Source organism: Python bivittatus, unplaced genomic scaffold (assembly GCF_059951505.1).
Source record: "Python bivittatus isolate LINGU-HERP-01145 unplaced genomic scaffold, Pbiv_v1 ctg000310_np1212, whole genome shotgun sequence".
Taxonomy (NCBI): Eukaryota; Metazoa; Chordata; class Lepidosauria; order Squamata; family Pythonidae; genus Python; species Python bivittatus.
In genome coordinates this window covers 4,445,196-4,472,266 of record NW_028277054.1, presented here as the reverse complement: position 1 = coordinate 4,472,266, position 27,071 = coordinate 4,445,196, and the positions used below count along the sequence as shown (strand labels likewise).

General features: G+C 43.9%; 1 protein-coding gene across 2 annotated transcripts; it reads right to left on the bottom strand.

Moving 5' to 3' along the window:
- Positions 1-665: 665 nt before the first annotated feature.
- LOC112541795 (cornifelin homolog) lies at positions 666-8,155 on the bottom strand. Of its 2 annotated transcripts, none has more exons than XM_025172791.2 (4): positions 8,050-8,155; positions 3,071-3,201; positions 1,580-1,716; positions 666-1,367 (listed from the first exon to the last, which is right to left on the bottom strand). In XM_025172791.2, exons 2-4 carry the CDS (start codon positions 3,192-3,194, stop codon positions 1,281-1,283), a joined length of 348 nt encoding a protein of 115 aa, XP_025028559.1. In that variant the 5' UTR covers positions 3,195-3,201; positions 8,050-8,155; the 3' UTR covers positions 666-1,280. The 2 variants fall into 2 exon arrangements, with proteins under 2 accessions (XP_025028559.1, XP_025028558.1); XM_025172790.2 differs by having other exon boundaries at positions 8,038-8,138.
- Positions 8,156-27,071: the final 18,916 nt, after the last annotated feature.

Below are 27,071 nucleotides of genomic sequence, written 5' to 3'. Positions count from 1 at the left end.
CTGGCACCTCCCTAAGGAATTCATGGTGGTGTGGCTGGCTGGCTTGGGAACTTGGGTTCAGTCTGGTGAGGTTTCTGTCTTGAGGTTGAAGCTAATAAATGCAACAGAACTGTATTTGCATTGTCTCTTGGAGTTCTTTGGGCTGAACCTGACAGCACCTTCTCCTTTGCAGCCCCTGCCCTATGGAACACCCTCCTCTCTGAAATCCGACAGGTCCCCACCCTTTTATCCTTCCGGCAAGCACTCCAGGCCTGATCCTCCCCCAAGCCCTGGGATAGGGTGAGGTCAGAGCAGGGTGAGAACGTGGTGGGTTTCATTAGGGAAGTGTGGTTGTGGCACCAGTTTTTTTATTTTTATTGCTGTTGGTTTTATACAGTTTTATATGGTTTTTATCATGTTTTATGAGTTGCAAGCTGCCCAGAGTTGTTTCAATATAAATGGCTATATAAATATTTTAAATAAACTGGATTGTGGGGAAATGATGTGCTAAACCACAAAGCTATTGTGTTGAAATATTCACTTCCAGACATAAAAATTTAGGCACATTTAGTGGAGGGAAATGAACAATCCAGGTGAGGTTTCTACACACACAAACACATTACTAAGTAGTCCAAAGGAACCCAGTGGTTCCCATTTCCAAAAGCAATAATTGTAAAAACTAGCAGTCTTAGATCAGTATTTATTAGGACATAGATTTCAAGGTGGAAATGACAGAGGGAATAAACATAAAAATCCCTCTTGTTGAAGCCTTCTGCAAGAGGATAGCTCTTTTTTTTTTTAGCACCAAGAGGCAGCTGCATTCAGAAATGAGTTCTGTCTAGGATTGTCAGATCTGGGCTGCAAGATTCTGGAGGACTACCAGATGACAGCAAAGAGATGAAGAAAGTAACTAAAAGAGGAGGGTTACTCTGTGTTTACTCATGATATCCAATTTAATTCCTTATGGGATGTAATTTTTTTTTTCTGTGTTTTTCATATGTGTGTGTGCGTGTGTGTGTATATATATATATATATATATATATATATATATATATACATGCATGCATGCATGCATGCATGCATGCTTTCTTTTTTTCTGCAGGATTTTGCATGGTGGGATTTTAAACTCTAGTGAACAAAACAGCAAAGAGATATGAAAATTATTTCTGTTGCGATCTCGTGCCCGCTTCCCCCCACCCCCAGTTCAGATCTGACAGCCCTAGCTCTGCCTCCCATGATTCATTTCTTCCTCTCTTCGTTTACTTTCACCAGAACGAAGATTGGCCACCTCGCCCATCTTCTCAGTTCCTGTTCAGCTCTCTTGCCATTTGACAGAGACCACACAACGGGCAGCAGGACATGACCACCCAGTCTTCACAGATAGACCCCTGAGTGGAAAACAAAGCCTGGGTTAAAATGGGAGGTCAGCAATGATGATCAGCATCATGATCAAGATGAGGATCGTGATGGAGGAGGAGGGTGACATCCTTTCATGGGGACAAATGCCTCCTTTTGGGAAGAAGGCATTGTCACATCCGGTCACAAACCACCCTTTCCCCACCTCAGTTTGCACTTTTATTTTTGACACTCTGCCTTTTACCTGAATACGGTATTTATCACGCACACCCGTACGAAGAGCGATGAGAGCCCCTGGCAAAAGTGGAAGACAGCAGGACTCACCTGCCTGCTCGGACACCCGACAGGCAAGGATGCAGGGTACAAAGGTGGCACAAAGACCTGGAGAAGAGGAAGGAACAGGGTGATGTTCTCCCAAACTCCTTGAACAGACCAACAGAAAGCACAGATGACTCTCCTCCCCTTGGACATATAGTAATCAGATTCTAGTCAACTCTCCTCTCTACTAAACCATGACCTCTTTTATGGATTTTCTGCAACTGCAAGACTAGGAGAGCCAAAATGGTAGGAATACTCATCTAATTTGTGAATTAGATTCTGCGACAAGGAGTCCCTGGTCCACTTATTATACATATTTGGGCTCCCAAAGCTGGTAGCAAAGACTGTAGCAAAAAGAATCAACCATATTCAATAGCTGAACAGGATACCCTGTTCTCCAGCATAGCTGACCACCAGCATTCCTATTAGATGGATGGAAAGCTTTTCCTGATGAAGCAAGTACATCACTAGATGGAAAATAGTGACCTGACTTGAGTGACTCCTGTATGATAACTGCAAGGCTGGACTACTGTAATGTTTTATTTCTGGGACAACCTTTGAAGATAATCTCCAAACTGTAGCTGGCCCAGAAGGTGACAGTGCAGAGATGGAATTGGTGCTCCTTGAAGGTCCCACAACACTGCTGCATTGAGCCCTTTCCAAAGTGCAACCCAGGTGTATGAAGCTTTACAGAGTTAGGTCCAAGCTACTCTGAAGGCTGCCTGCATCCACAGATTGTTCAAAATGGCCTCTCTTCTACTCCAGATACATTTCACCTCAAGCGTTAATTCTGTTTTCTCCAGGAGAGGTTTCATAATACAAGACAAGTTGCTCCTGGAATTGAAGTCCTGTCTTTTGTATACTTTATGTCTGGGTTGAAAAAAAACCAATAACCCTCATTCATAGGCAAATTGATTATTTAGTCTTAGATGTTTGGTATTTTTGTTTTTTAATAGCTTAGATTCCTTACTTTTCATTATGTTCTTATGGTTGTTTCTTTTGGAGATAGGGATAAACTGCCAGAGCCATCCCAGTTTGCCATATCTTTTAGGGGCCCAGGGGGGAGAAGGGGGGAATCAAAAAAGTCAAGATGGCACCCGCAGTTGTGAGATCAAAGCCTTGCCATTTGTTTACGTGCACTGCATACTGTTTTAGTTTTTAAAGGTTTATACACCTTGTTTATAATTGTGTATTTATGATTTGGGGAGGGCAGGGGCATCTGCAGTGGGGTCAAAAAAGTCAAGATGCAATTCATGGAAAAGGAGCAGGATTTTGACTGCACATTTGTGGCTACCGCCTTGAATGTTTTGGCCCCTTTGTGGAGACCCCTGGTCCTTGACTTTCCTGCGTAAAGCCAGCCACTTGCACAGCAGCAAGAGACCCCACCTTTGCCCCCAGAAATACCTCCATTACTTACAGATGCCCATGTCAGAACAGCAGTCACACAGGTCAGAACTCCAGCTTCCCTGGCTACTGAATGTGTAGCTGGTGCCTGTAGGTTGTGGCTGAGCGTCAATAATCACCTCTGATTGATAGGCCATGTTGTCCCTAGGGGGGAGGAGGAGGAGGAAGGGAGCACCAATTATTTCGATTAACCCATCAGCTCCTTTGGGTCTTGGGAATCTTTACAACCATTTTCCCAACTGCCAACCTTTCTTCCAGCCCCTGCTCCCGTGATACTAACTCTGAGCTCTGCCAATATGTCACCCTTGCGAAGTAGTCCAGAGACAAAGCACATCCAGAAGTTCTAGGTCTAACTTTATTTTAGGGTTACATTAACAGAATCTTGCAAGTCTGAAAGTGTATTTCTCTCCCCTCACCACCTTTACAGTTCAAGAAACTAGGGAGGGTCCCTTCTGAGATGTTTGCCACGTCCTGATTCCTTCTGTGGACTCAGCTGCCTCTTATCTGACCATTGTCCAGTCTGCAGGTCTTCCTTCTGTCTCCCAAGGTCATTCCCACATACCATTACATAATACTAGTAAATGATGACTTTATTTACCTTTCTACTATTAAAGAGCTCATTTATGGATTTCTTCACACAGGAGCAAGCTAGGGTGTCCTGTTTTCCCACACTTCTCCTCCTAGCCATTTATAACCCATCCATTGTGGGTGGATTTCACAAGAGACATTGTTGTACGCTCTTTTAGGAATAAGCTACATGGTGCCCCTGAGTACGGCTTTGGATCCAATTGCAAAAAGATGCTTTGGCACATATGGAAAGGTAGCATTTGTCTGCAACTCCTCAAAGCATTTGTGTCTTTACCCAGGATTGTGGGAGGAAAAAAAATGTAGGAAAAGACATTGCTGCTTTAAAGAGGTTGGCTGAATCAGAAGCACTGCACAGCCACGTTGCTGAGTTCTTACACACCTTCTGGCTTTCTTGCCCAAAGACTCTTCCTGTTGGATGTGATAAGAGTGCCCCTTTTCATTCGTTATAAAACGACGCAAGACTTTCCGTCAAACAACAATCATTGCGTTTTCTTCACGTAACAAAAACCATTTGCAAGCCTTCATTTGCCTTTCCTTAATGAGCCCTCAGTTCAGGAGTGTCTGCTGGGTGTAGTCAAACAAGTCAAGAAGGTGCAATGGAAACTCCACCTGTTTTTTATGGGTTCACACCTACTTCTGCGTTTTTTGCCATTTAAGTGCTGGTTCCCCTTTTCACAGATTAGGATTCCATTTCACTACATGCAGTGGACCCCCAAAGGCCTCCTCTTCTTTCAGGGCACCTTGTTACAGCTGCCAGGAATTGTCGCCCTTGGCACGGCCACAAGGGAGACGCATGCGCCAATCAGAAAGCGATTGGTCTCCCGTGGCATGGCTATTCAGGCCATGTTTTGGCCTTCAGCACATTCCCATGAGCTCTTCTTTCAGTTCTCTCCTTGAGGGACACAGGGAGGTATTTTAGAGAGCAGTCCCATTTGCTCTTAGCCAACCCACATGAATATTTTGAGCAAGGCAAAGCACACGTTTCTCCTAATTGTACAAAACCATCTATTGTAAAATGCATGTTCAAGGACTGCCACAATACCATCCCACCAGAGAGAAGCTCCCATTCACAGAGCAAACAAACGTGAGCAGGAAAAATAACATTCTGAGGGTTACACATGTGACAAGGAAGCACCTATTTGTTTGGCTTACATTGTTTATTTTGCAATAGCACCATTGTCAAACTTGGACACCAATCAATTATCACTTGTTTCTAATAAACCCAAGTTGTGCTGGACTGGAATACCCATTCCCCCCAAACATGATGTGGGATAGGCAGACTAGCTGCTGGCTAACGGCATGTGTGCCACTCTCTGCCATTTAGGCTTTTTGTGAGATACTTCCAAATAAATTATATTTTACAAAAAACATTCTAGCTGAGTTTAAGTGCAACACTGATCTCCACCTGTTTAGCAAAACAGAACTCCTCTGTTCTATTTATTTCAGCACATGTGGTACCAAAATAAAATTTAGCTTGGTTTAACATGATGGCTTATTCCAAAACATCCTAGGACAATGGGTAGGCTTCCACAACACCCTAAGCCATAAACTAACCAAGGCCCTTTTAGCCCAGCCTGGTGGGTTGAATGAACTCCGCTAAATGCCTTTGCCAACCAATCAATGATCAATAATGATGTGACCTAGCTGGTAATGAAACATCTGCAAGCAAACAACCAAGCTCAGAGAGCACCAAGAACTCCCCAATGTTCAATGTCTGGAATGGTGGCTTGCGAGCCCAGGAGTTCCCTCCACATCTGTCCCAAACAAATGTGGCCACCAAGTCTGTAGTGATAGCTCCTCCAATGAAATGTCAAACGCCTATAGCGGGGGACCTAATTATAGGCAAGTGATGTGGTCATCTGAACCAAAAGGAATGGAGAACTGGAGAAAATAGAAGGGTGGGGCAAGACCCGGAAGGGAGAGACACAATTTGTTATCAAGAGTTTTGCTCATGCAATGCTGATAAGTTTCATAGTTTCCGTAAATAATTTATCCTTCCACTGACCTCTCCCCAAAACAAGAGCCAGCATGGTGCAGCAGTGAAGGTGCTGGACTAGAAGTCGAGAGACCCAGATTCTACTCTGTCCCCAACCATGGAAGCTCCCTGGGTGGGGTTAGGCCAGTCACACTCTCAGCCCAAAAGCCAACATGATGTTGTGGTTAAGGAGGTGGACTGGCCCTGGAGGAACCCAGGCTCTGGTCTCCCCTCAGCCATGGAAGCTCCTGGGGGAGCGGGCAGGGGGACTCTGGGCCAGTCTGCCCATCTCAGCCCAACATTGTGGAGAAAAACAGGAAGAGGGGACATTTGTACCCTACCTTGAGCTCCTGAATGGTGAGCTAGAAACCCAAGTCATATATGGGTTTATGAATGAGCAATACCATATTCTCCTCTTGATAATAAAATGTACTAGCCAAATATTGGTTTATTCCTCTCCACTTAGCCTGCTGACGAACTGAACGTTGCCATTCTGGATTTTTTAAGAAAAGGGTGCCAAATTTTGAACTAGGCCTTGCTGCCAAGGGTTCAGGACTTCACAGGTAGCTGTGTTTCACTCCACGTTCATCTGCTGATCTTTACAGCTCAGACTTCAGTGAAAACAAAAACGCTCAGATTCTTTCTTCCTTTTGGTTGCTTTTTAATTGCTCGCCGGTAACCTTATTTTAGGAGAAGTGAATTCATGAAGATATATCTGTTATAGTAAGAGAAAACCTCAGGCTACAATAACCAAGTTAGCCTCCAAGGTGCCACAAGACTTTCAGGAAGAGAAAGCCCTGTTGAAATCAATGGGAATTAAACATTTAACTGTGCTTTGAGTTGCCTACAATCAATGAGCTTAACATCCAATCCTAAAAACATCCAATTGAAAGAAAATCCCATTGATTTCAAGGCAGCTCACTTCTGACTACACTTCAGCTTTCAGCACTGTTAAGGTTTCTTGCCGTTGTAGTCCAGCTTCTTCACAGCACCTGCTGACATGAATGCATGCCACTGGGAATTTGCCTTCAGGTTCCAGCCCATGTACCCATTTTTGTTTTAAGACTTCTAGCAAGCATAATGTGGTACTTTCACATTTTCTCTTGCTACCATATTTAGTAGACTTCCTTCCATCCTCTTTTCATAGATAAAACTTAGCCAATTTGCTTAAGGTAGGTCTGCTCTGTTCATCAGCTAGAGAGTTACCTTTGGTCTCCAGATCTGTTTTTCTATCTTTAATGCCAACTTGAGAAAAAATAAATGACATTTCCCCCTTTTCCTCGTGGTACCGGTCACTTTTTTTTTTAAAGGCTGTCGTGAACAACACTAGAACAAGGCCAGGGGAAATCTTCTCTCCCCCACTCCCCATTCATTAATACAGCAGAATTTGAACCCCGGTTTCAAACACAAGTCTATTAACTTGGCTGCTTCACTATCTAGGTTTATTTCTCCCTTCTAAGACAACCACGGGGGAATTTATTCCTGTTCCACTATCCTCTTTCCAGCTCATTCCGGTATCATAATGGCTTTACTAGGACTTTGAATCATTCTGTGCAAATGCTCAATATTCACCAGTTGAGCACTTGCACAGCATTTGCTATGGGGAAAAAGGAGCCCACCCTTTCCTGTAGGGCTCCTTTTTCCCCATAGCAAACAGCTAATCTAATCTGACATAGTCCATTTTACAGCCTTGTTCCCAAGGTAGGCAGAGTCAGATACCTGGTTCAGGCATCCCATTGAGTTATCATGCAGTTTATTTAGCTTTACTTAGCATGATCGGGGTTTGAAACCTCCTAACCACCTTCTTATAGCCACCAGCCTGGAAATAGCCTAAAATTTTAGCCTTTGTTTTAAGAAGGACTAAGAGATGAAAGGGATGCTTTTGTCCGATTACATAACAATTGCAATTTATAATCTGGCAAAATTAAGGCAGTGGAAAGGGCTTGAGATCGCAGAACATACTAAACTAAGGTTAACAAAACACAACTCCTATGTTCATGGATCATGGTAGACCCAAACCAATAATCCATATTATGATTTAAGGTGGCTATGCTGGGATCCATTTGAACATCGTTCCCCCTGGAGAGAAGATTGAGGTGAAGGAGTTGAGGCACTCAACCCTTTCTCTATCACCAATACCTATCCTATCATTCTTCTCCTTGCATCAGATCCACCCCTTCCTTATTCTTCTTTTTACTATTGACACATTGTTGCTTGTAGTTTCCTTTAACATGTGAACTACAAACCACTCAGCCCAATTTAACCTAAGCTAGTCTGCGAGCTGAAAGTGAAATACACAATTCTTAGGTAGCACAGAGACTCCTCAAGGTCTTTCCACTACTATTTATCCCCCAGCCCACTCCAAACAACCACTTGGCATCAACAGAGAATTTGCAAACATTCCCATGCTTGCTTACCTGGATTCTTACCTGGAGTTTTCTTTTTAACCCCCACTGGAACTTCAGATTCTGGGCTGACGAACTGTCTCCAGTCAAGAAACCCAGTTTAATCAACAAGCAGCTGTTATATAGACTTTATTGCAAGGGCGGGGAAACTGAGGGGCTGTGCTCAAAAGGAGTTGATAGGGAAAACATGAGTAGTCCAGGTGGGGCAAATTTTAGGTGGAGGAGGAAAGCATAAGAAGGTTACCTTGTTAAAGAAACTGAGTTGATGGATAGGATTTACAGAGAAGGAAGAATGTTGGTTTTTTTAAAATAAGGAAACACATTTGTACAAATCTGTGTCCTCTGCAAAAAAAAAAAAAGACTTCTGGGTTTAATTGTTGAGTATTGGCAGGACAAAAGAGGCTGATTGTGCAATATGTTATGTTCTTTTATGACAAGGATTCTTAAGCCAAATAGGTGTGCAACAGAAGTTAGCCAGCTGCCCTTCACATCTGTATGACTTGGTAGAATTCTCAGCCAAAGTCCCTGCTGGTAGTATTCGTATCCCAACCACTGATGAATGCTGCTGATGGCAAGAGATCTGCCTGGAAAATTGTGACTTGTTGGAAGGAGAAACTGGGAGCAGCTGAGTTCAGATCTGGAATAATCTCATTCTAGGCACAGGTTTTTCTTTGTATTGACTTTCCCACATCATGATACTGTGTTTGTAGGTGCAAAGGAAGCCTTTGAGCTAAGCATTAAAAAGACATATATAGGAAATGGAAGATAGGTATGATCACCCAGAAGGTATGCACATTAGCTAATATCTGCAGAATAACTGTTAGAAAGACTAAAGCACAAAAGGAACTTGGGCTTGCAAGGGAAGTTAAAAGAAGGGTGCTTTTGTCAGTAGAAGAAGGAAGGGCTGGATCTGCTACTAGGAGAAAATGGTTGGATAGTAAGTGAGACTTTTTAAAAATCCATTTTTTCTGGCAAATGTATAAATATTGGGTATTGGGAACACTTGAACTGATTCTTGTCCAGAATCTCCAGGGTTGTTAAGAGAGAAGGCTTGTTCTGTCACCCTTAAACCAGAAAGGAAACCCAGAATGTAATACATAGAATGAGTTAATAATTTAGATCCTAGGGGCAAAGAATATTCTCTTAGATTTGTACCCCGCCCCCCTTTAAACATGTCTTGCTCCTTCTCAGAGAGGTAAGCTACATAGTCCAAAAGTATTATGGTTTCTTCTTACTGAATGATGCAAAGGTACCTTCAACATGATCCCATAATTTTTGACCAGCCCAGAAAGATTGGCATTGTGGTTCAACATACCTAGACGTATGGGAAAGTTGCACTAAGCTCTGCATTCTTTAGGATACGTAAATATTTGCCTAAGCAAACCTTTCTTTTCCCATTGCCAATCTTTATGGACTTTGGACTCTCAATTTATATGTGGTTGAAAGATCAGCCGGCACACAGTTTACTCAGTGATGCAGAAGGCAAACATTAAAAAGTGGAGATATCTGCTTCTTGTGGATTAAATCAATCCAATTTTCTAGATTTGCGTAACACGGAGAGCAATAAGTAGCCCAGACTGATCTGACCTAATGCCCTAAGCCACCAACTAACCAATTGTATTTAGGCCTAGCATTTTGTGTCCACCTAGCCTACAACTCTGATCATCTTTAGCCAGTGTCCTTGATGATCATATCAGAATTGTATTCCAAGCCATCTGGAAACCACCAGATCTGAGAAGCTGCCCTTACAATGAGATGAGCTGATTTCTTATGAGTTTCCCCAGCCCATTTTCAATCTCTCTGGTACTAAAAATAAAACCAGCCATTTAAAAGACACTTACAGGCTTAAGGATTTGGCTAGTGTGTCCAGCGATGAAGGAGTGGTATCTCTATGGCACGCCCTGTGCTCCTAACAAGCATGGTGATTGTAAAGGGGAGTTCTCAGTGATGGACGTTCACAAAGTCCCAGTTTAAGAAGAGGCCAACACATTAAAACTGCTAATAAAATGTCATATGGAATACTGCTATTGCAAACTATAGAAACCTTTTTTTCTTCTTTTGTCTCATATGGAGTTGTTTTGCCTGTTGAAGGAAAAGCACGTCTGAAAAAAACAGGAATCGTTCCTGGGCATTACAGCCTTCCTCAGCTTTAAGGGGAGCTTTAGAGACTGAATATACCAGTGTTCCTCCCCCTTGGCAATTTTAAGATGGGTAGACTTCAACGCCCAGCATTCCCCAGCCAGCACGCTGGCTGCGGAATGCTGGGAGTTGAAGTCTACCCATCTTAAAGTTGCCAGGGGGAGAAACACTGGAATACACAATGCAGAAACAAGTTGGGTGATGGTCTGGTCCACCGAACAAGCTAAGACCAAGAATGGATTCCACAAACCCTGAACCACACAAGTACTCATTTTAACCTGGTTTAGCATGCTGTGTGACTGCAGCCTGTCCCCTTTCCAACACCTCTGCTTTGCTGCAGTGCGCTGGAGTGGAGAGTGAGGAAAACAACAATCAGCAGTCCCAGGATCTCTTCCTCCAAATCAACTTGCTAGGAAACAGACCGTGGGCAGGGGAGTCACTGCAAAAGGAGCTTAGGGTTTCAACTTTTTTTTTTTCTTGGCCCCCACTTCTGAGTTTATGAGAGCTGTAAGGCAAGAAGAAATTCAACAATTTAAAAAAGCAGGGGGGAGCCCCCAGATGGCATGGGCTGACCTCAAAACACTAGGCAAGGTCAGTTGGATTGGTGCTTGGATGGGAGATGACCAAGATATCCCAGAGTGGTAAACTAGACAGGGACATTAAAAAAAAAAAATACTAGGGGGAGGCAGTGGCAAACTTTTCCCATACTGTTGCTATATCAAAATCTTGATTAAATTATCAGAGTTAAATCTCGTTTAAAGCTGTTGGTTTCTTTTCCCACTGAGAATCACTTTTCCTTACCTGGCACTCTTTGGATGTACAACCAGTTCCCATAGTCCTTTGCCAATACAGTTAATGGCCAGGTGGGTGTAATGGCATGTAGGAATGAGGGAATGACCTTGGGAGATGGGGAAGAGATGCTGCCTAGGGAATGATCAGATAAGAGAGGGCATAGCCCACAGCTGCATAATGGATGGAGAAAGAGGCTCAGAAGGGACCCTCCCTAACTTCTCAGGCTGTAAAAGAGACAGTGGGAGATTTGTACTTTCAGACTTGCAAGATTCTGTCAATGTAGCCTTACAATAAAGTAGAATTAGCTCATCTGGTTGTGTTTATTTATTTAATTTATTATTAAACTTGTATGCTGCCCATCTCCTGTCTGGTCTACCTGGGAAGGCTGACAGTGGGTGAATGATAAAGGCCCAGTCTGGGAAAGGCAGCAAGACTCCCTTCCTAAATGTCAATGGTTGTTTTTTTTTTTTTTTAGGAATAAATGATGCCAAATCCATTCCCTCAAAAGCATTTGGTCCATACAGCCACCAACCGGAAGAGCTCTCCTAAGATTGCATCACTTAAAAATATAGATACAGGTAATCCTCGTTTAGCGACCACAATTGGGACTGGCAACTTGGTTGTTAAACAAAGCGGTTGCTAAGTGAAACCATGACTGTGCTTATGATCTTCTTTCAATTTACCTTTGCTTTAGACTTGTGAAAGTTGTAAATGCAAGGATTGGTCGCAAAGTTACTTGTTCATCACCATCGTAACTGTGAATGGTTGCTAAATAAGGCAGTCGCTAAACGAGGACTACCTGTAGACCTACTATGGAGACATTATAGAAGAGTTGGGAGGATGAAACTCTTCATTGCTGAAGTTGCCAACTTTGGAGTAACCTCTACTTCTGTGACTTTAACTTAGACATGATGTTTGTTGCCATGTGATGTAAGCTGCTGATTTTTCTAGGTCAGGCTGCTATTAAATGCACAAGAGGCCATTTTTGGCAGTTTTGCTACCTGGTGAGGGAGTTGGCCCATTGGCTTTGCACTCCAAGAAGAGCTGTCCCTTCTTTCCACCCCCCACCCCTCCAAATAATAATCAGATGAATATGTACACCTAGCAACTTGGGAGACTGCTATACGCCTCTCATAAAGTGGATTGTAAAAGCATTATGCTATGCTACTTGTACGGTTCTCCAATGACATCCGGTTCTTTCTTCTTTTTGCTTCCAGGCTGTAAAATTCAGGGTGGTACATGCCTGTAATTATGAAAGGAAAAACAAAAACAGTTCCCAGGTACCAGCCCCAGAAATTGGCCAAAAGGACCCTGTTAGAAATGTTTGTCTGTTGAAAGGGAAGGCAGATTAAGAGACGTGTAGAATGGATTGGGCTCAGGGCCTCTGTGTGTGTGTGTGCGTGTGATGGCATTGGTGAGAACCAGCGGCATGTCAAGCTGTCAAAGATACACAAAAAAAGAGAGATAAATGAATTGCTGGGCTCCAGCGCGAATAAATGAACTCTCTCCTTTTGCTGGGCAAAAGGGTTATGTGAGCCAGACGGAAGGAGCAGCGCTCCCTCCCCGTGGGGACCCTGAGTGGGCAAGGAGAGGGGCGGGGGTGCCCGTGAGCCCATCTGACAAGGGAAGAAGAATGGCGGATGAAATGAGCACAGATAGGCCTGATGTGGGGGGACAGGGAGGGACGCTTAAGCCTGACATGTACATGGAGAGCAGAGATGGCTTGTTTGTGGATCTGTCTTTTTATTATTGTTCTTTGTCAATGGCATCTACCCTCTCTTTTTCTCCACGCATCCTGGGAATCGGATAGCTGCTTCTCGGGAGGGGTCATGCCCGTGGAATAATTGAGACCTGGGACTTAATTTTTGTCCCTTTCGTTAATTACCCAGGAGAGCTGCTGTTCATGCCGTTCTGCCTGCTTCCCCCAGCCTAACTCCTGCTTCCTAAATCTTGGCTTGGCACCCCAGCGGGTGGGCAGGAAGCGCTTCTCCTGCCCTCAAAGCCGCCTTACAGAATTATTTGGGAGGGAGGCCCTGGGACCCCCGACTTCTTTGCCTCTGTGGACTGGATTAGACGGTTCCTTCCTTTGGCTGTTTACGGTGCTTGGAATTCTCTCTGTTAAGGCTAGGACTTTTGGCCTTTCTTCCCCAGCTTCTCCGAAATGCAAAATGTCAGGCATAAAACTGGCAGGATCACAGCTTAGAATCCAGTCCAGAAGAGTTCCAGGACACGGATCTGGACGGTTCTGAAAATGCACTTCTCCAGCCCTATCTGTGCATGTGAACAGGGACAGATGGGGGGCAAAAGGGACTGAATCGTTTGCAATGTAGGCTGTGCTCCCCACCCCCTTCCTTATGCACCCCCCTCCCCAATATCCTGGTGCATTTCTCCCCCTGCCGCCCCCTTTTCTCCTCTCTTCTAATTCCTCCTTGCTCTCTCCCCTCCCCTTACCTCCCAGGCTCCCCCATGCATGAAAAGATCCTTATTTAATTTAGTCGCCACGAAAATCGATTCTGCCATTCGATACAAAATAAGAATCAAGCAGATTAAGGGACGGAAATTAACTCTGAAAATATTTTTGATGGAGTGCCTTGTAGTCTCCCCGCCAAATGGAGTGCAAAGTGGAACAAATGACGGGCAGCTAGTGCCGGCGACAGGAGCTTTCCATCTTCCCATTATCCACTAATGGGAAAGGTCCCGCTCTCGAGCCTTGGCCCACGGATTAATCACAACCCAGCCTTTATGAAGATTTATTTCTCCTTGCCGGCAGCCCGCGCGCGCCGGGATGAAGTCATAACGCTCGGGGGAGTGTGCTGCTCCCGAAAGGAGGAGGGAGGAAGTGTTTAGAAAGGAGAGAAGAAGAGGGCGAGCGGAGGGGGGAATAAAGGGGGGCATAGATAAATAAATAAAAATAAATAGAGAGAGATGGTGGCTAAAAATAGAGAAGAAAGTTGAGAGGGGGAGCAAGGAGGAAGAAGGGTCCAGGTGGGCCAGGCAGCAGACCTAAAGGAAGGGCCCAGGGAGAGTGAGGGGAAATTAAAAATAAGAACAAAAAGTTTGTGTTTGGCAGGTGGCAAGGTAGGAGGAGGAGGCCAGGCCAGGTGTAACACCCGTGCCATGGTGGGGAAAGAGACACACTCCCTCTGCTGCACCTATAGAGCCAGGTCATGGTCAAAAACAGCAAAATGGCAGCCATGGTGGTACAGTCTTGATGTGTTGGACCGTCTCCTGCAGACGCCCCTGCAGAAATGTAAGTGTTGAAGTTGGCTTGTGCTAAGAGAGCAAGCAGGGCCCAGGCGATGAAACTTCCAGGCATGTTGGCTGTGTTTAAACAATAGCCCCCGTGAGGCTCAGAGGGGTGGGTGGGTTTGTGGCTCCGCAGGTTGTCTTAGCAAGTTGGGACTTACTATCTGGGCACAGCCTGTGTTGTGAATACAGCCCTGATCTGTGTTGCGTGAACCCACCCAGAGCTGATGTTGCCATCTTGATTCGGCTTGGGCTAAACCTGGATTTGGTCCATATTTCATACCTAACCATGCTTTTGTTTAAAACTGGGTAATCAAATTGCCACATTGATTGGATTCACCCAGTGCTCTAAGTCAAAAGGGAACAACCCATATTATGGCTTAGCTTGGTATCTAGAAGAGGCCTTGGGGTTTGCTTAGGGCAGCATGACCTACCCAAATCTTGAATTGGTGGAATTGGGTTGGGACAGCATGTTAGATAGTGATATCAATAGAACGAGCCAGGAATGCATCCTGGGTGGATACCAGAGGCCCCGCTGCCAAGTTTAAATGCTCTGCTACATAGATAACCGCCCAGACCCCTCCCTTTAAATGACAGATTTGGGGAGCAAAGTCTGAGGCCAGTCCACTCCCTGTGGTGCTAGTTCGGAGACGTTTTTAACTGAAGCTTCCAAAAAACAGCAAAGAACAACAGAAAAGTATGTTGGCAGTGATACACACCAGACACCAGAATCATCTTGCAGGGATGAGCCTAGTCAATGCCACCGTGTTTCCATGTGCTCCCCGAAACCTGGGGCATCCATGGGGGTGAAGTGTCAAAGTCAAGATGGCAGCTGTGGTGATGTGTCCAAAGAATCACGTCCAAAAATGGCAGGGCTTGGTGGGACGGCTGCAGCCGCCATCTTACCCTTCTTCTCCCCCTGCCGACCTCTCTGCTTCAGTTCCCAGAATTCCCAGTTCACTTGAGAGGAACCAGTTTGGGAAAAGACTGTGGTCTGTGTCAGAAAACGTGTCTGCCAGTTTCTTTAGAAAGTCCTAAGTGTTCATTCAGTTTCTGTTCCCTTATTCTCCATAAAAGAACTCTCGATAAATTAAAGAACTCGGTGCTTACAGACTCCTCTGATCTGACTGATTGATTGTTATTTGCAATGGGGGGGGGGTATTTGTAAAATAAGAATTGGTGAGAGAGACACAGTAACAAACTCTGAATAAAGGCAACTTCACGGAACTTCAGAGAACGGGTTGGATTCCCCAAAAGGAAACACTGCATGTATTCCAAGTCAATCTTGACTATCATTTTGCATATTCCTGCGCTAAATTCTGTCCTTGGAAAAAAAGATTATGCTTATTGGGACTTTTATTCCACCTCCTCTCCAAAATATCCAATTATCCAATAGCACGCTAAACCACAAACCAGCCAACCACATTTTAGCCTTGGTGCTGTGCAGACTCAGCCCATACACTTAATTTATTTAGCGAATAACAGAATACCCAGACTGTTAGGCTGATTGGGTAAACCACAACTGCCTTGGGTAGGATGTTGGTGTAAACATAGCCAAATAGACTTCCCTTCATGCATTTTTTTCCCCGTAACAGTCCTGTGACTTAGGTTAGATCAGTGTTTTTAGTTCCAATGGTTTGTGTGGTGTCTGTTTCCTGACCTGGCCTACCTTGGAGGGCTGACAGAGCTTTAGGGAATATTGCTTTAGAGCAGTGTTTCTCAACCTCAACAACTTTAAGATGTGTAGACTTCAACTCCCATGCTGGCTGGGGGAATTCTGGGAAGTCCACACAAAGTTGCCAAATTTGAAAAACACTAGATTAGTTCAAGAGACCCTCAAAGTCCCTCAATGAGGTGAAATCAGGAGGTGGGTTTCCCTGCTAGTACTACCTAGTTGCATTAGTCACACTTAGTTACCCCTCTCCCTTAGGGTAAGAGCAGTTTAGCTATGGAAAGCCCCTTTATACCTTTATTAACTAGTCTCAGTTCTCCTTCTACAACCCCCTTTGATTTTCTCCCACTCCTTTAGGTGGGCCAAGCACCTCCCCACCTTTCTTTTCCCCTTTAAGAACCTGTCTCCGGCAGGGCTTTGGCTGATCAATGGTTTATTGCGAGCTGTTTGCTCTCCCTTCAATTTCCTATCCATCCCTCAAATCCCGCCAGGATCAAAGAAACGGATGGATCTTTAAGCAGATCCTATAATGTGCCAGATGTCGCAAGCTCTTGTTCCCCACTCTATCATTTCTCTCCCTCCACCCTTGATCTAAGAACAACAGACCATTTTTCTTTCAGGGGTTAGTCTACATTTTACCTCTCTTGACAGCAGGGTTTCCATTTTTCCAACTAGCCCCTGTCCTCTCCTAGATGCTCCAAAATGGACTGGGCAAATTCTTTTTTCAGTCTTTTTTTTTTTAATTTCCTTGTTAGGAAAGTGTTCTGTGACTTCTCACATTGTGCCAAGCCATGTTGGTTTAAATGGGGGTTGTTAAGTAGAACACAGTTGGCTGGCTTCCTGAAACATGCTAAGCCATCATTTAATTTTGGTTATTTGCAGAAGACAATTGTCTGTTTTCATACATGACACTCAGCCATCCCATGGTTTACCAAACAGGTTGGCTCACACATTCTGCTAAGTTAGAACATGGTTGGTTGGTGTGACATGAGTGTCAGGCTGTTGTCCAAGGAAAAAGAGCAGGGCCAACTGAAAAGGGTGGCAACCTTTAAGGATCTCCAAGATGATTCAATTAACAGATGTGTACAAATGGTAGTGTTCACACGCACACAGATAGAGGAACTATCTTTCGATTTCCTCTACTTGGTAAACCTTCCAGTGTACCAGCCATTGTGGGGAACAGCCTGAAAATTCAGACGCAACTCTCTTCCTCAAACGTACCCCTGGATTATAGTGGGGCCATCATAAACCACATACAGGAACAGGGGCATCACAGATAAAAGACTGGTGGAACTTTGATCGCTTCATTGTGGCCACCATTTTGTGTTTTTTGATCACCCCCTGCAGACACCCAAACAACCAGGCAAGGCCTTCTTGAATGTGACTCCTTTTAGAGGTGCTAAATCCCATCGTCCCTCCAACTCAACAAGGGTATCAGAAGATAAGCTGTGCACCATACTAATGGCTGCTTGAACAAGGAATTTAGAACAATGAGCGATGGTTTCACCTCACGTTAAGAGGCTAACATGAAAAAAACCGTACGTCTCCCTCCAAAGTAAATTCTTCACCCAGAATATTGGTTGCCTGGATGAACTGATGACATTCAGAGCAGAGAGGAGGTTTTGCCGGAAGCAATACTTGATTTGCCATATATCTCAGCGGGAGGAGCTGCCCCTGACAAATCTGGATAGTATGAACTTTGGGGACCTCCAACCATTTAATTCTGAAATACTGAAGTGCAAATCTACTTGAAACATCAAGCCCGTTGGGCAGACTGCATTGCTGATGGCAAAGGTGTCTGCAGGGGAAGTCAAGATGGTGGCCGTGATGATGTGATGGAAGCCCGCCTGCTTTTTATGCGTGTCATGTGTGTCTGGTGGAGCTTTAATCACACCCTGCAGACGTTCCTGCTGGTGAGGATTCAGGGTTTTTAAAAGCAAATGCCTAAATCTTATTGTTGCAGAGATATTCCTAAGACTGTGGGAAGTACCTGATGAATTCTCTAAATGCAGCTTTGCTTGGTGCAAAATACAAGTTGCACCTTCCTTCCTTCCTTCCTTCCTTCCTTCCTTCCTTCCTTCCTTCCTTCCTTCCTTCCTTCCTTCCCCTCCCTCCCTCCCTCCCTCCCCTTTTCTTTCTTTCTTTCTCTTTCTTTCTCTTTCTTTCTTTCTTTCTTTCTTTCTTTCTTTCCTTCCTTCTTTCTCTCTTTCTCTCTTTCTCTCTTTCTCTCTTTCTCTCTTTCTTTCTTTCTTTCTCTCTCTCTCTCTCTCTCTCTCCCACTCTCTCTCTCTCTCTCCATAGCCTCAATCATCCTTTCTCCTTAATTCCTTCTTACTATTACCAGGGAAATAGGGAGGGGCAGCCATTCTGCATATGCTTAATGGCACTCGCTTCTTTGATATTTTATTTTCCCTTTGTTGACCCTTTGAAATCAAGTCAAGACACCAATTTAACACTCATTCATATGTAGAAAGAATTTTATACCAATCTACAAAAGTGCTGCCATAAAAACTCCAGTCCAGGGGGGAAATAAATAAAATAAACCATGCTAGATATTAGCAGATAACTCCAAGGGGTGTCCCTCCTCAAGATGGGGTAGTAGAAGGAGGAAAGCCAATTTCAGAAGATGAAATATGGAAAGGTAAAAAGCAAACAGCATGTTAAAAAGAAAGGCCTCAGGCCCATCTGTTTTGACAAACCAGCCTCTCTCATGTGCATCTCTCTAACCTCTGAAAAACATCTATAATGATGAAGCATTTGAGCATGTTGGGGGGGACAGGAAGAATAGATATCTCCCACCACTGAGAGAGGTCAAGTGAATATTATTTCTTAAACCCTGAAAAAAGAAGCTGTACAAGGTTTGCCCGCCAACCAAGAAAAGAACGCAAATTTAAAACCAAACAAAGCTTTCCAGGATCAAGAGAGGCAGAAGATAAAAGAGAGCAGAGTGGATTCAGTTCACACGACCACCTTCCTTATCGTCTGAAGCTGTGTTTTCAGGTGAATAAGCAGCTACGGGACTGAGTTTTGCCTTCCAACAAGGGGTGTCGGCAGGGAATGGTCAAAAAAGTCAACCTCATGGTTATGATGGTGCAACGGAAGCTCCGCCCTTTTTTAAGGGTGTCACGATGCACAGGCAGAGCTTTGATTGCACTCTCATAGCCACCAACTTGACTTTTTTGACCACCCCCTGCAGACACCCCTGCCTTCAACCCAATCAGGGATATTGAGCTTTACCTAAAGGCAAAGTTTTTTTTTATCGATAACGAATTAATAATGTTTTAGAAAGCTATCACCACCGTCACACTTTAAAATCCCAATTTATTTATCTGCGTTATATTCCTTTCACTCTTTGTTTATGTTCCTCCTGGTACTTGTTTATATATTTTTTTCAAAGAAAAGAAAAGAAAAGAAAAGAAAAGAAAAGAAAAGAAAAGAAAGTTTCCTTCAGATCAAGCTCGGTTCCTGGATATTGTATGGACACATCCATCTGTGTTATTTCCTTGATAACAATATGCAAGGGTGTCCACAGGGTATGGTCAAAAAAGTCAAGATGGCAGCCCCAATAGTTCTGCCCATTTTCGTGTATATTGTGCCCACCTCTGTCAATATGGTTTGCCATTGCTTTTATGAAGGATGTTTTTTAGATTTCCTCATAACCCATAGCCTGGCCTAGTGATACCCCTTACATGCTTGTATTTGACATCATGATGCAAATCCAAAAACATGGGTTTTACATCATGGCATCTCTGTGCACTCATCATCGTTTTCCCCATGGTAGTTTGGCAGTCGCTGCTTTGGTTTCCGGCAGGCCGTGTGTGGTCCCTTTTGTATGCCCCTGATGTGTTCCCACTTGTATTTGATGAAACAGGATAAATAACTGTGTCAAAAAGTACAATAACATGCACGATAAAATAAACCAATCACATTAACCAGGGCTGGGAAGAGAAAACCGGGGAATGAGATTGTGAGACGTAAAATAGGTTTCGGCTGCAATCTACGTACCAAAGTTCCCCAACAGGCCCTATCCATAGTTTTGGGTTTCAACAAGTCTGGGAAAAATCTATCGGCTTTCCCCAACAAAACCAGAACAGCAATTCAGTTGCTTGACCCTGTACTGTGTGCTTGAATGCAATGTTTCCTATGACTTATGAATATTTACCACAAAATAGGAGGACACCAGTATTCCCAGGGTATTGTTTATTCATTTGCTTCATTCATGTACCATATTTCGGCTGATTGGCACAGCCATGCCTTCTAGCATCCATTGGAAATCCATGTCAAAATGGAGACATGCTTTCTGGTCTATGCCAGGAACATCACTGCCTATTTTTGGGGGGTTGGGGAGGAAAGAGAAGGATGTTGCCAGCAAAATGATCAAGAGGCTGCTATGGAAGCTTTTAATCCCAATGAATTGGGTCCAGGTGTCCACCAATCTGAGATCAAATGTGTGTGTTTGCAGAAAGGGCCTCCGTGTCAGATCTTAAAGCCCCTGCGGGTTCCCTTGGTGCACACTGTCCTCCAGTTGGATGCAAGCAGCTTAAAGTTGCCTTCTCCCATCTGAATGCTCTCCAGATGTGTAGCCATAGCCCTGGCTGAAAATTTGGGTAGTTCAAAACCAGTTTCCTGGTTGAGAAAGGCTAATTTACAAATTTGAAGTTCAGTACTACCAGAACAGATGCATCTTTCTATCCAACTTTGGCTGATTTGAAAATGCTAAGCTGGGTTGTGCCTGATCACTGCTTGGACGGGAGGCTACTAAGAAAGCTAGGGTTTCCAGACTACATTGGAAAGTCTCCAAAACATTCTTGAAGAAAGCTATGGCAAGCTGTTTTGCCCTGAGATCTACATAAATGTGTCCTTAGAATAGCCGGAAGTTAAGGAGACTTTCCAATATTCATTTTGCTGGAAGGCAGAGCCCAGACCCACAATAGCCCATTTCCTAAGATGCCCTATTTCAGAAGAAGGCGTTCAACAATGAGAAAATGGTGGACTTGACTGAACGATGAAGTCCCACCTCTTTTTAACATCCATTGCATGCCTGCCTGCACATAAAAAGGGGTGGGCCCTCCATGTTGATGTTACAATCCCCCTTGCAGACACCCCTGTATTGAGTGCATTGATTTATTTGGGAATTGTTTGCGCCGTTCTCATGTTCCTGGCTCTGTTGCTGGATACATAATAATGTAGGAACCTGCTGAGGTCCAAGATCCAGACTTAAACTTACAGCTTAGCATGTTCTGCAATCATATCTAATTCCAGTTTGTCCAATAAACCAAGGTTCAGCAAACAATGGCTTAAGACAGTGTATGAACACATCCCTATTGTCATGATGTGGTCTGTCTGCTAATAAAACAGGGAAATAAAACAGAAACCTGGACAGAGATCTGAGTGGATCAGCTATTTTTGGGCTCAGGCAGTTGAACCAAACAGAATAACGGTGGGGAAACCAACCCTTCTTGGTGTCAGGAATATCCATCAGATCTATTTATGTTCTTAAGAGCTCCAGTGGCTAAGAATTGCTATTCAGTCTCTGGAGCAGTGTCTCTCAACCATGGCAGCTTTCAGATGTCTGGACTTCAACTCCCAGAATTCCCCAGCCAGCCTTGCTGGCTGGGGAATTCTGGGAGTTGAAGTCCACCCATCTGAAGTTGCCAAGGTTAAGAAACCCTGCTCTGGAGAAACAAACCCTGAAAGAGGGATTGGAGCCTAGGAGTCTATCCAACAATTGTGGGTTGGATCAAACACTGACTAGCAGCTTGTCCTTTAGCAATGACAAGCAAATCTGGAGGAGGCTATGCTGTTCCTCTGACTCTCAGACTATCAAAACCTATCTCCTAATTTTCAAGATTTAGCTGTATTCCCCTTTTTGCAATGCTAGAACTCAGTAATTAAAACTGAATTTCCCAACTCGTTTTGCAGTGGGGCTCTTGTGTTTTTAGCAATGACATCATGGGAAAAATAGTCCTTTGACTTGGGCTCATGACAGTTGGGTCTTAAAGCCACATTTGTTAACATTCTGTCTTGGCACACAGTTGGTAAAGGAACAGAAGTGCTAAGGAGAACAACATAAAGGAACAACATAAAGGAACAGAAGCTCTGTAAGGATAATGACCGCCTTATAAGAAACTAACCAACCAATACATGGTTTCTTGCATTACCTGTAAGAGTGGTGTTTTAACCAAGTAGGCCAACTCTTGGATGTTTGAGAATTAAGATCAACAGCAACAAATTCCAAGGAAAATAATACAGAGTGCAGACAGTTATGGGTCAAAAGCTCTATCCCTTTAAAAAACTACTTGATGAAGATCTTAGGTCCAATAGAAAAGAATATATGTAGCTCAGGGTTGAACTGTGGAGTCCTTGGGGCTCTCTGAGCTTAGCTCAGCAAAGATAACTCAAGCTTTTCCCCAGGAAGGATGTTACCTTCAACTACTCTGACTTCGGTCAATCCACATGTTTAGCTTTGTGCTACCTATTACCCATGGAACACCTAGCAGTCTCAGTGCTGGGTACCTCCCACATGTGCCAAATTCCAAATCCCAGAATTCTCAGTAATAGCTGTGCTGACCAGGGAATTCTGGGAACAGAGGTCTTCACATTTGGAGGTTGCCAGGCTGGAGAAGATCAATTTGATCCTCAAGTCAGAGTACACTTCTCAGCTCTTGGCTTTGTTATCATTTCCCCTGGTCTTTTCCCTGGAATAGGGATAAAGCAATGGAGAAAGTCTTCCCCTGCTACATTTCTGCATGCAGGATTCCAGTTAAAAAAAGAAGAAGAAAACATGAAGTATCAGGGATAACTTTATGAAAATATCCGGGGAGCGAGGAAGATGACTGGATTTCATGGTGTGAAGCAGGATGGGAAACCAGCAGCCTAGAGTTGCATAAAGTCCTTGTCTTCTCAAATGTTCTACAGACAATCAGTTTTCACATACAGGCGGTCCTTGTTTAGTGACCACAATTGGGACCAGCAATTCGGTCACTGAACGAAGCAGTGGCTAAGTGAAAAATCACATGACTGTGACTGCTTACAATTTTACACAGGACAACATGTCCTAACTGCAAATGGTCGCTAAACAAGGACTACCTGTAGGTTGGGAGCAATTCATTCTGGGAGATTGCTGAAGAGGAAGGAAGACAAAGAGGTAGTGATGGAGAAGGGGATGGTAGAAAGAAAGAGAGAGGGGGAAACACTCTAGCATTCTGGGTCTGTGAAGAAGACTGCTCCTGACCCCCAAGTCTAGCTTGAGAGGCGCACTCTGTGCCATAATTACTGATGGCCACACGATGGCACTCAGCTGACAAGTTTCCACTGGGAAAGGTCTCTGACTTCAAAGAAAAGGGAGGAAGCTGGATTTTAGAACTGGAATGAAGCAATTCCAGTTCTCCCTTGGTAGAAATGTTGGTTTTATAGGAGGCAGAGATACAAAAGAAAGCAGGTTTTTCACATCCCTCTACGGCAAGATCGAGTGCCCAGCTCTGAAACCAGTCTTGGCGTTCCCAGGAACTATTTTGTGACTGTTTGCCAGTAATCAGGCAACCATCACAGTTGTACTTCTGTGTATTTTCTCTTCCCCCATTTCTTTGTTTGCATTTGGCCCACCCTCTCTCCTCTGCCACCCATGGGTGTACCTCTCCTTACAATTGCAATTCACCATAACACACCAGGCATCTGAGGAAGGGAAGGTCACAAAACATATACAGTAGAATGCATTCGTCTCTAACCACCGCCCCCCAGTAGATTTTGTGTTGCAAGAGAACAGCAAAGCTAACCCTCCAGAAAATAAGACTTTTTGCCTGCAAATTTGCCCAAAGAAAAGTTATTTGGAGGGGTCTGGCGGTCACCTAAGGAGCAAAGTAGGGGTGTCCATAAGGAGACGATTAAAAAAAAAAATCAAGATTACATCAGCAACCACAAATCAAGGCTCTGACCCTTTTTAAAGTGCATTGCACACACATCACACTAAAAACAGGTTAGGACTTTAATGGTGTGCTCCTGGTTGTCATCTTCACCTTTTTGACTACCCCCCACCCCACCCCTGAGGACATTCCTGGAGCAAAGCTTCATTTTTATAAATTCCATTGGAATAACCAGATGCAAATAATGTTGCCATTGGAGCACAAAAGAACACTCCTAGCTTGATCTTGTGGCATTAATGGGTGCAGATAAGCAATCTCACTCACAAAGGGTTGCACAACAAGCTGCTATTAGAAACACAATTACAGTCTCCAGTTGAGGCTGGCTACAAAGCTTGGGACGTGTATATATATATATATCTTTAACAGCTATGGAGAAGACAGAATAATGACTGGCACATTTTTTTCTCACATTTTCCACACCAGATCTTTTGAAGCCTTCTCTTTTATACAGCTATTAAAAATTCCCCTGTCGTGTCTAGTCATCTTGCTCATTGACAACTTTTTTAAAAAACGCACAACATTGCCTACTCAAAGTTACATTGTGCCGCTGGGTAACAATTTTTAAAAGCTCTTCCTGCAGTTTTGCCCATGTAGTTAAAAAAAGATTTTCCCTTTCTTAAATAATATCTGAAAGGGTCATGTAGGTTAAGTACAGAGAGCGACTTTAAACTATACTGTACTTAACCTTGGTTTATTAAATAAGCTGCAATTGGCTGGGCTCACAAACCACCATGATGGTTTCACATATGTGATGTGCAAACTAGTGGCTGTGTTTCCCTTGGCCACTTAACCAGATCAGTTAAAGACCTAATAAATGCATGCACACAGCATACTAAGTTTAGATAGTGTTAGTCTTGATTTATTTGTTTTGGGGCTTAGCATATTATGTGATCCCAGTCTGTTTCATTAGTTTGACTCAGAGGATTGTGTACCCCTAGGTTAATTCAGTGTCCAGGTGTGCTCCATGAACACATTAGCATCCACAAGATGGACAAGCGATGTCACGTGCATCATGATGTCACCATCCAAATGATGTGAATGATGTAATTTCCTTCATTTGCATGAAGGTATGCATCATGGCTTGTATTAGACACCTATAGTCATTGTGTTGGTTTGAGGGAAGTCGTGTCTGTAACTAAAAGAAGAGGTGAATCAGAGTGATTGGGACACTGAGCAAATGAACAGCCTATCACACCAGATGGTTGAGTCAATATGGAGAGGATTGCCAACTTGGCCCTAGCTCCTGTTTTGCCCGCCAGTGAGTTTCGTGCACCAATCAATTACATCCATTTATTTTGGCAGTCTTGAGCACTTTTTCTCACCCAATGGATTAAGGTTAGGGTTATCAATTGATGGTTGACAGTTACCTCTGCGAATGTATGTACCGACACCATAATCACAACAAGGATATCGCACCAATCAATTATGTCCAGGGCAAGCAAAAACTTTTTCGACATGAGATTTTAACTCTAGCAGCAGGCAAAAAAGGAATAAAGGATACCAACTTTTCTCAACAGAGACAGCCACTGAATATCAGCGGCTTGCTGCAAAGCAGACCTCTGTTCAATTTCGGCCTCTACGGTAGAAAACTAGCTCAGCAGGAAGGGGGCAGGTTTAAAATGTTCTCCCTGCTGTGCTACTTGCCTACATGTGGGGAATTTTAAAACTGGAATGGAGTTTTGATCTGCAGAAATCATCAGGTGGAAATGTCCATTATGGTACCCATGTCAACAATGGGCTTTATTATGCAAATGAATCAGCCCTGCAAATAATCTGTAATTATTTCCTTTGATGGCTGCCTGTCTTCATGGAGCCTGTTTGATGAAAAGGGCTGAAGCAAAGAAGGGGGGGGGGCAGAGCCTAGTGGTGGTGGGTTCAATTGTTCTGTTGGGATACTGCTGTTTTTCTCATTCTTTTTCTAACTCGGTCCTTCTCTCCACCCTGAGCATCAGTCTGCAAGAATCAGATTATTTATCCAAGGGAGGAAAACAGACCTGCCCAGATGTTGCTGAATTACAAATCCCTCAACATCTTCCTCCTTGCTAAAACTCCTGGGAGGTGTAGCTTAATGGCATCTGGAATGCCCAAAGCCCCTTACCTTGATCTAGCTCAACTGTAGGTAAAAAAGTAGGTCTGGATACCCTAGTAGATCTCTAGCTGATCTGGAGCAAATGCCCAGGGGGTTTTGAATCTCCTCCCCAATTGTTTCATACATGCAATCACAAAAAGGTCTCCCCTCTAACCAAGGGAATCTCTTTCCTTCACAATGAACAGGTAGAAGCTGGAAGAATTTGTGAGAAAAACGAAAATGTGGATTTTTTTCAACATGAACTCAATTTTGGCATCCAAAATACATTTGCAGGCTGAATCTGTGCTGGGGCACATTCTTACCCTGAATGTTAAACATCTATTCCTGAGTCATACTTGGCACTTGGCTTCTCTCGGTCACTCTCAGGACTGCAGTAGGAGAACACAAAAATAAATTACACAAACCTAAAATCCTTGATCTCGCTTAGTTTCTTTCCCATGGTGAAAGTGGCTTTTCAGGCTGTCCTGCCCTTTAGTGGGGGTGAGAAGAGGCTTTTACGTGGCACATGGTGTGTGCTCTGGGGCTGACAAATGGGAATTCCTTATAGGGATTCATCTACATAATCCAAAAAAACAGCAAGATAAACAGGATATAGTAATAATGTTGAATCTGCTGCCCCAGTAAAACTCAGAGCATAGCCTTTGGCCTACAAAAATCCAAAAATCCTCTGGTGTAAAATGACTTTGGTGTACCTGTGACTGACTGACTGACTGACTGACTGACTGACTGACTGACTGACTGACTGACTGACTTCCTCCCTCCCTCCCTCCCTCCCTCCCTCCCTCCCCTGTCCATTGACAGCATCACTAGTTCTTCCTCTCTCTCTCTTCTTCATTTCTTCAAAGGGCTAGGAGAAAGAGGTAGACAAAGGAGGAGGTCAAAGTCCCTGATTATTTTTTTAAGGTGTACATGGTGCAGAGCTGGAAGCCCTCCAGACTGTATGGTCTTGAACTGCACCCAACTGTGCAGACCTAGTATCTTCCCTCCTTCAGAGAGAGGGCTTCCTCCATGGCAGACACTTGGGGGCACTGGGGTTGGAAAACACACCTGAGGATGTCATCAAGCCATTTCAGCAGCTCACCCAAAGGAAGAACCTGGAGGCTGTCTGCGTCAGAAGGAGGCTGTGTTTCCCTGGGTCCTGTCTAGACCTTGTACATAAGTCAATTGGCAAAATTCAGATTTTGCA

Bases quoted from the DNA above. Each gene is read 5' to 3' on its own strand.
- LOC112541795 (XM_025172791.2), bottom strand. From the start codon at position 3,194: ATGGCCTATCAATCAGAGGTGATTATTGACGCTCAGCCACAACCTACA. The intron at 1,717-3,070 runs GTAAGTAATGGA...CCTCTTCTCCAG, and splicing joins CTGTTCTGACATGGGCATCT to GTCTTTGTGCCACCTTTGTA. The intron at 1,368-1,579 runs GTAAAAGGCAGA...TTTTCCACTCAG, and splicing joins GTGATAAATACCGTATTCAG to GGGTCTATCTGTGAAGACTG.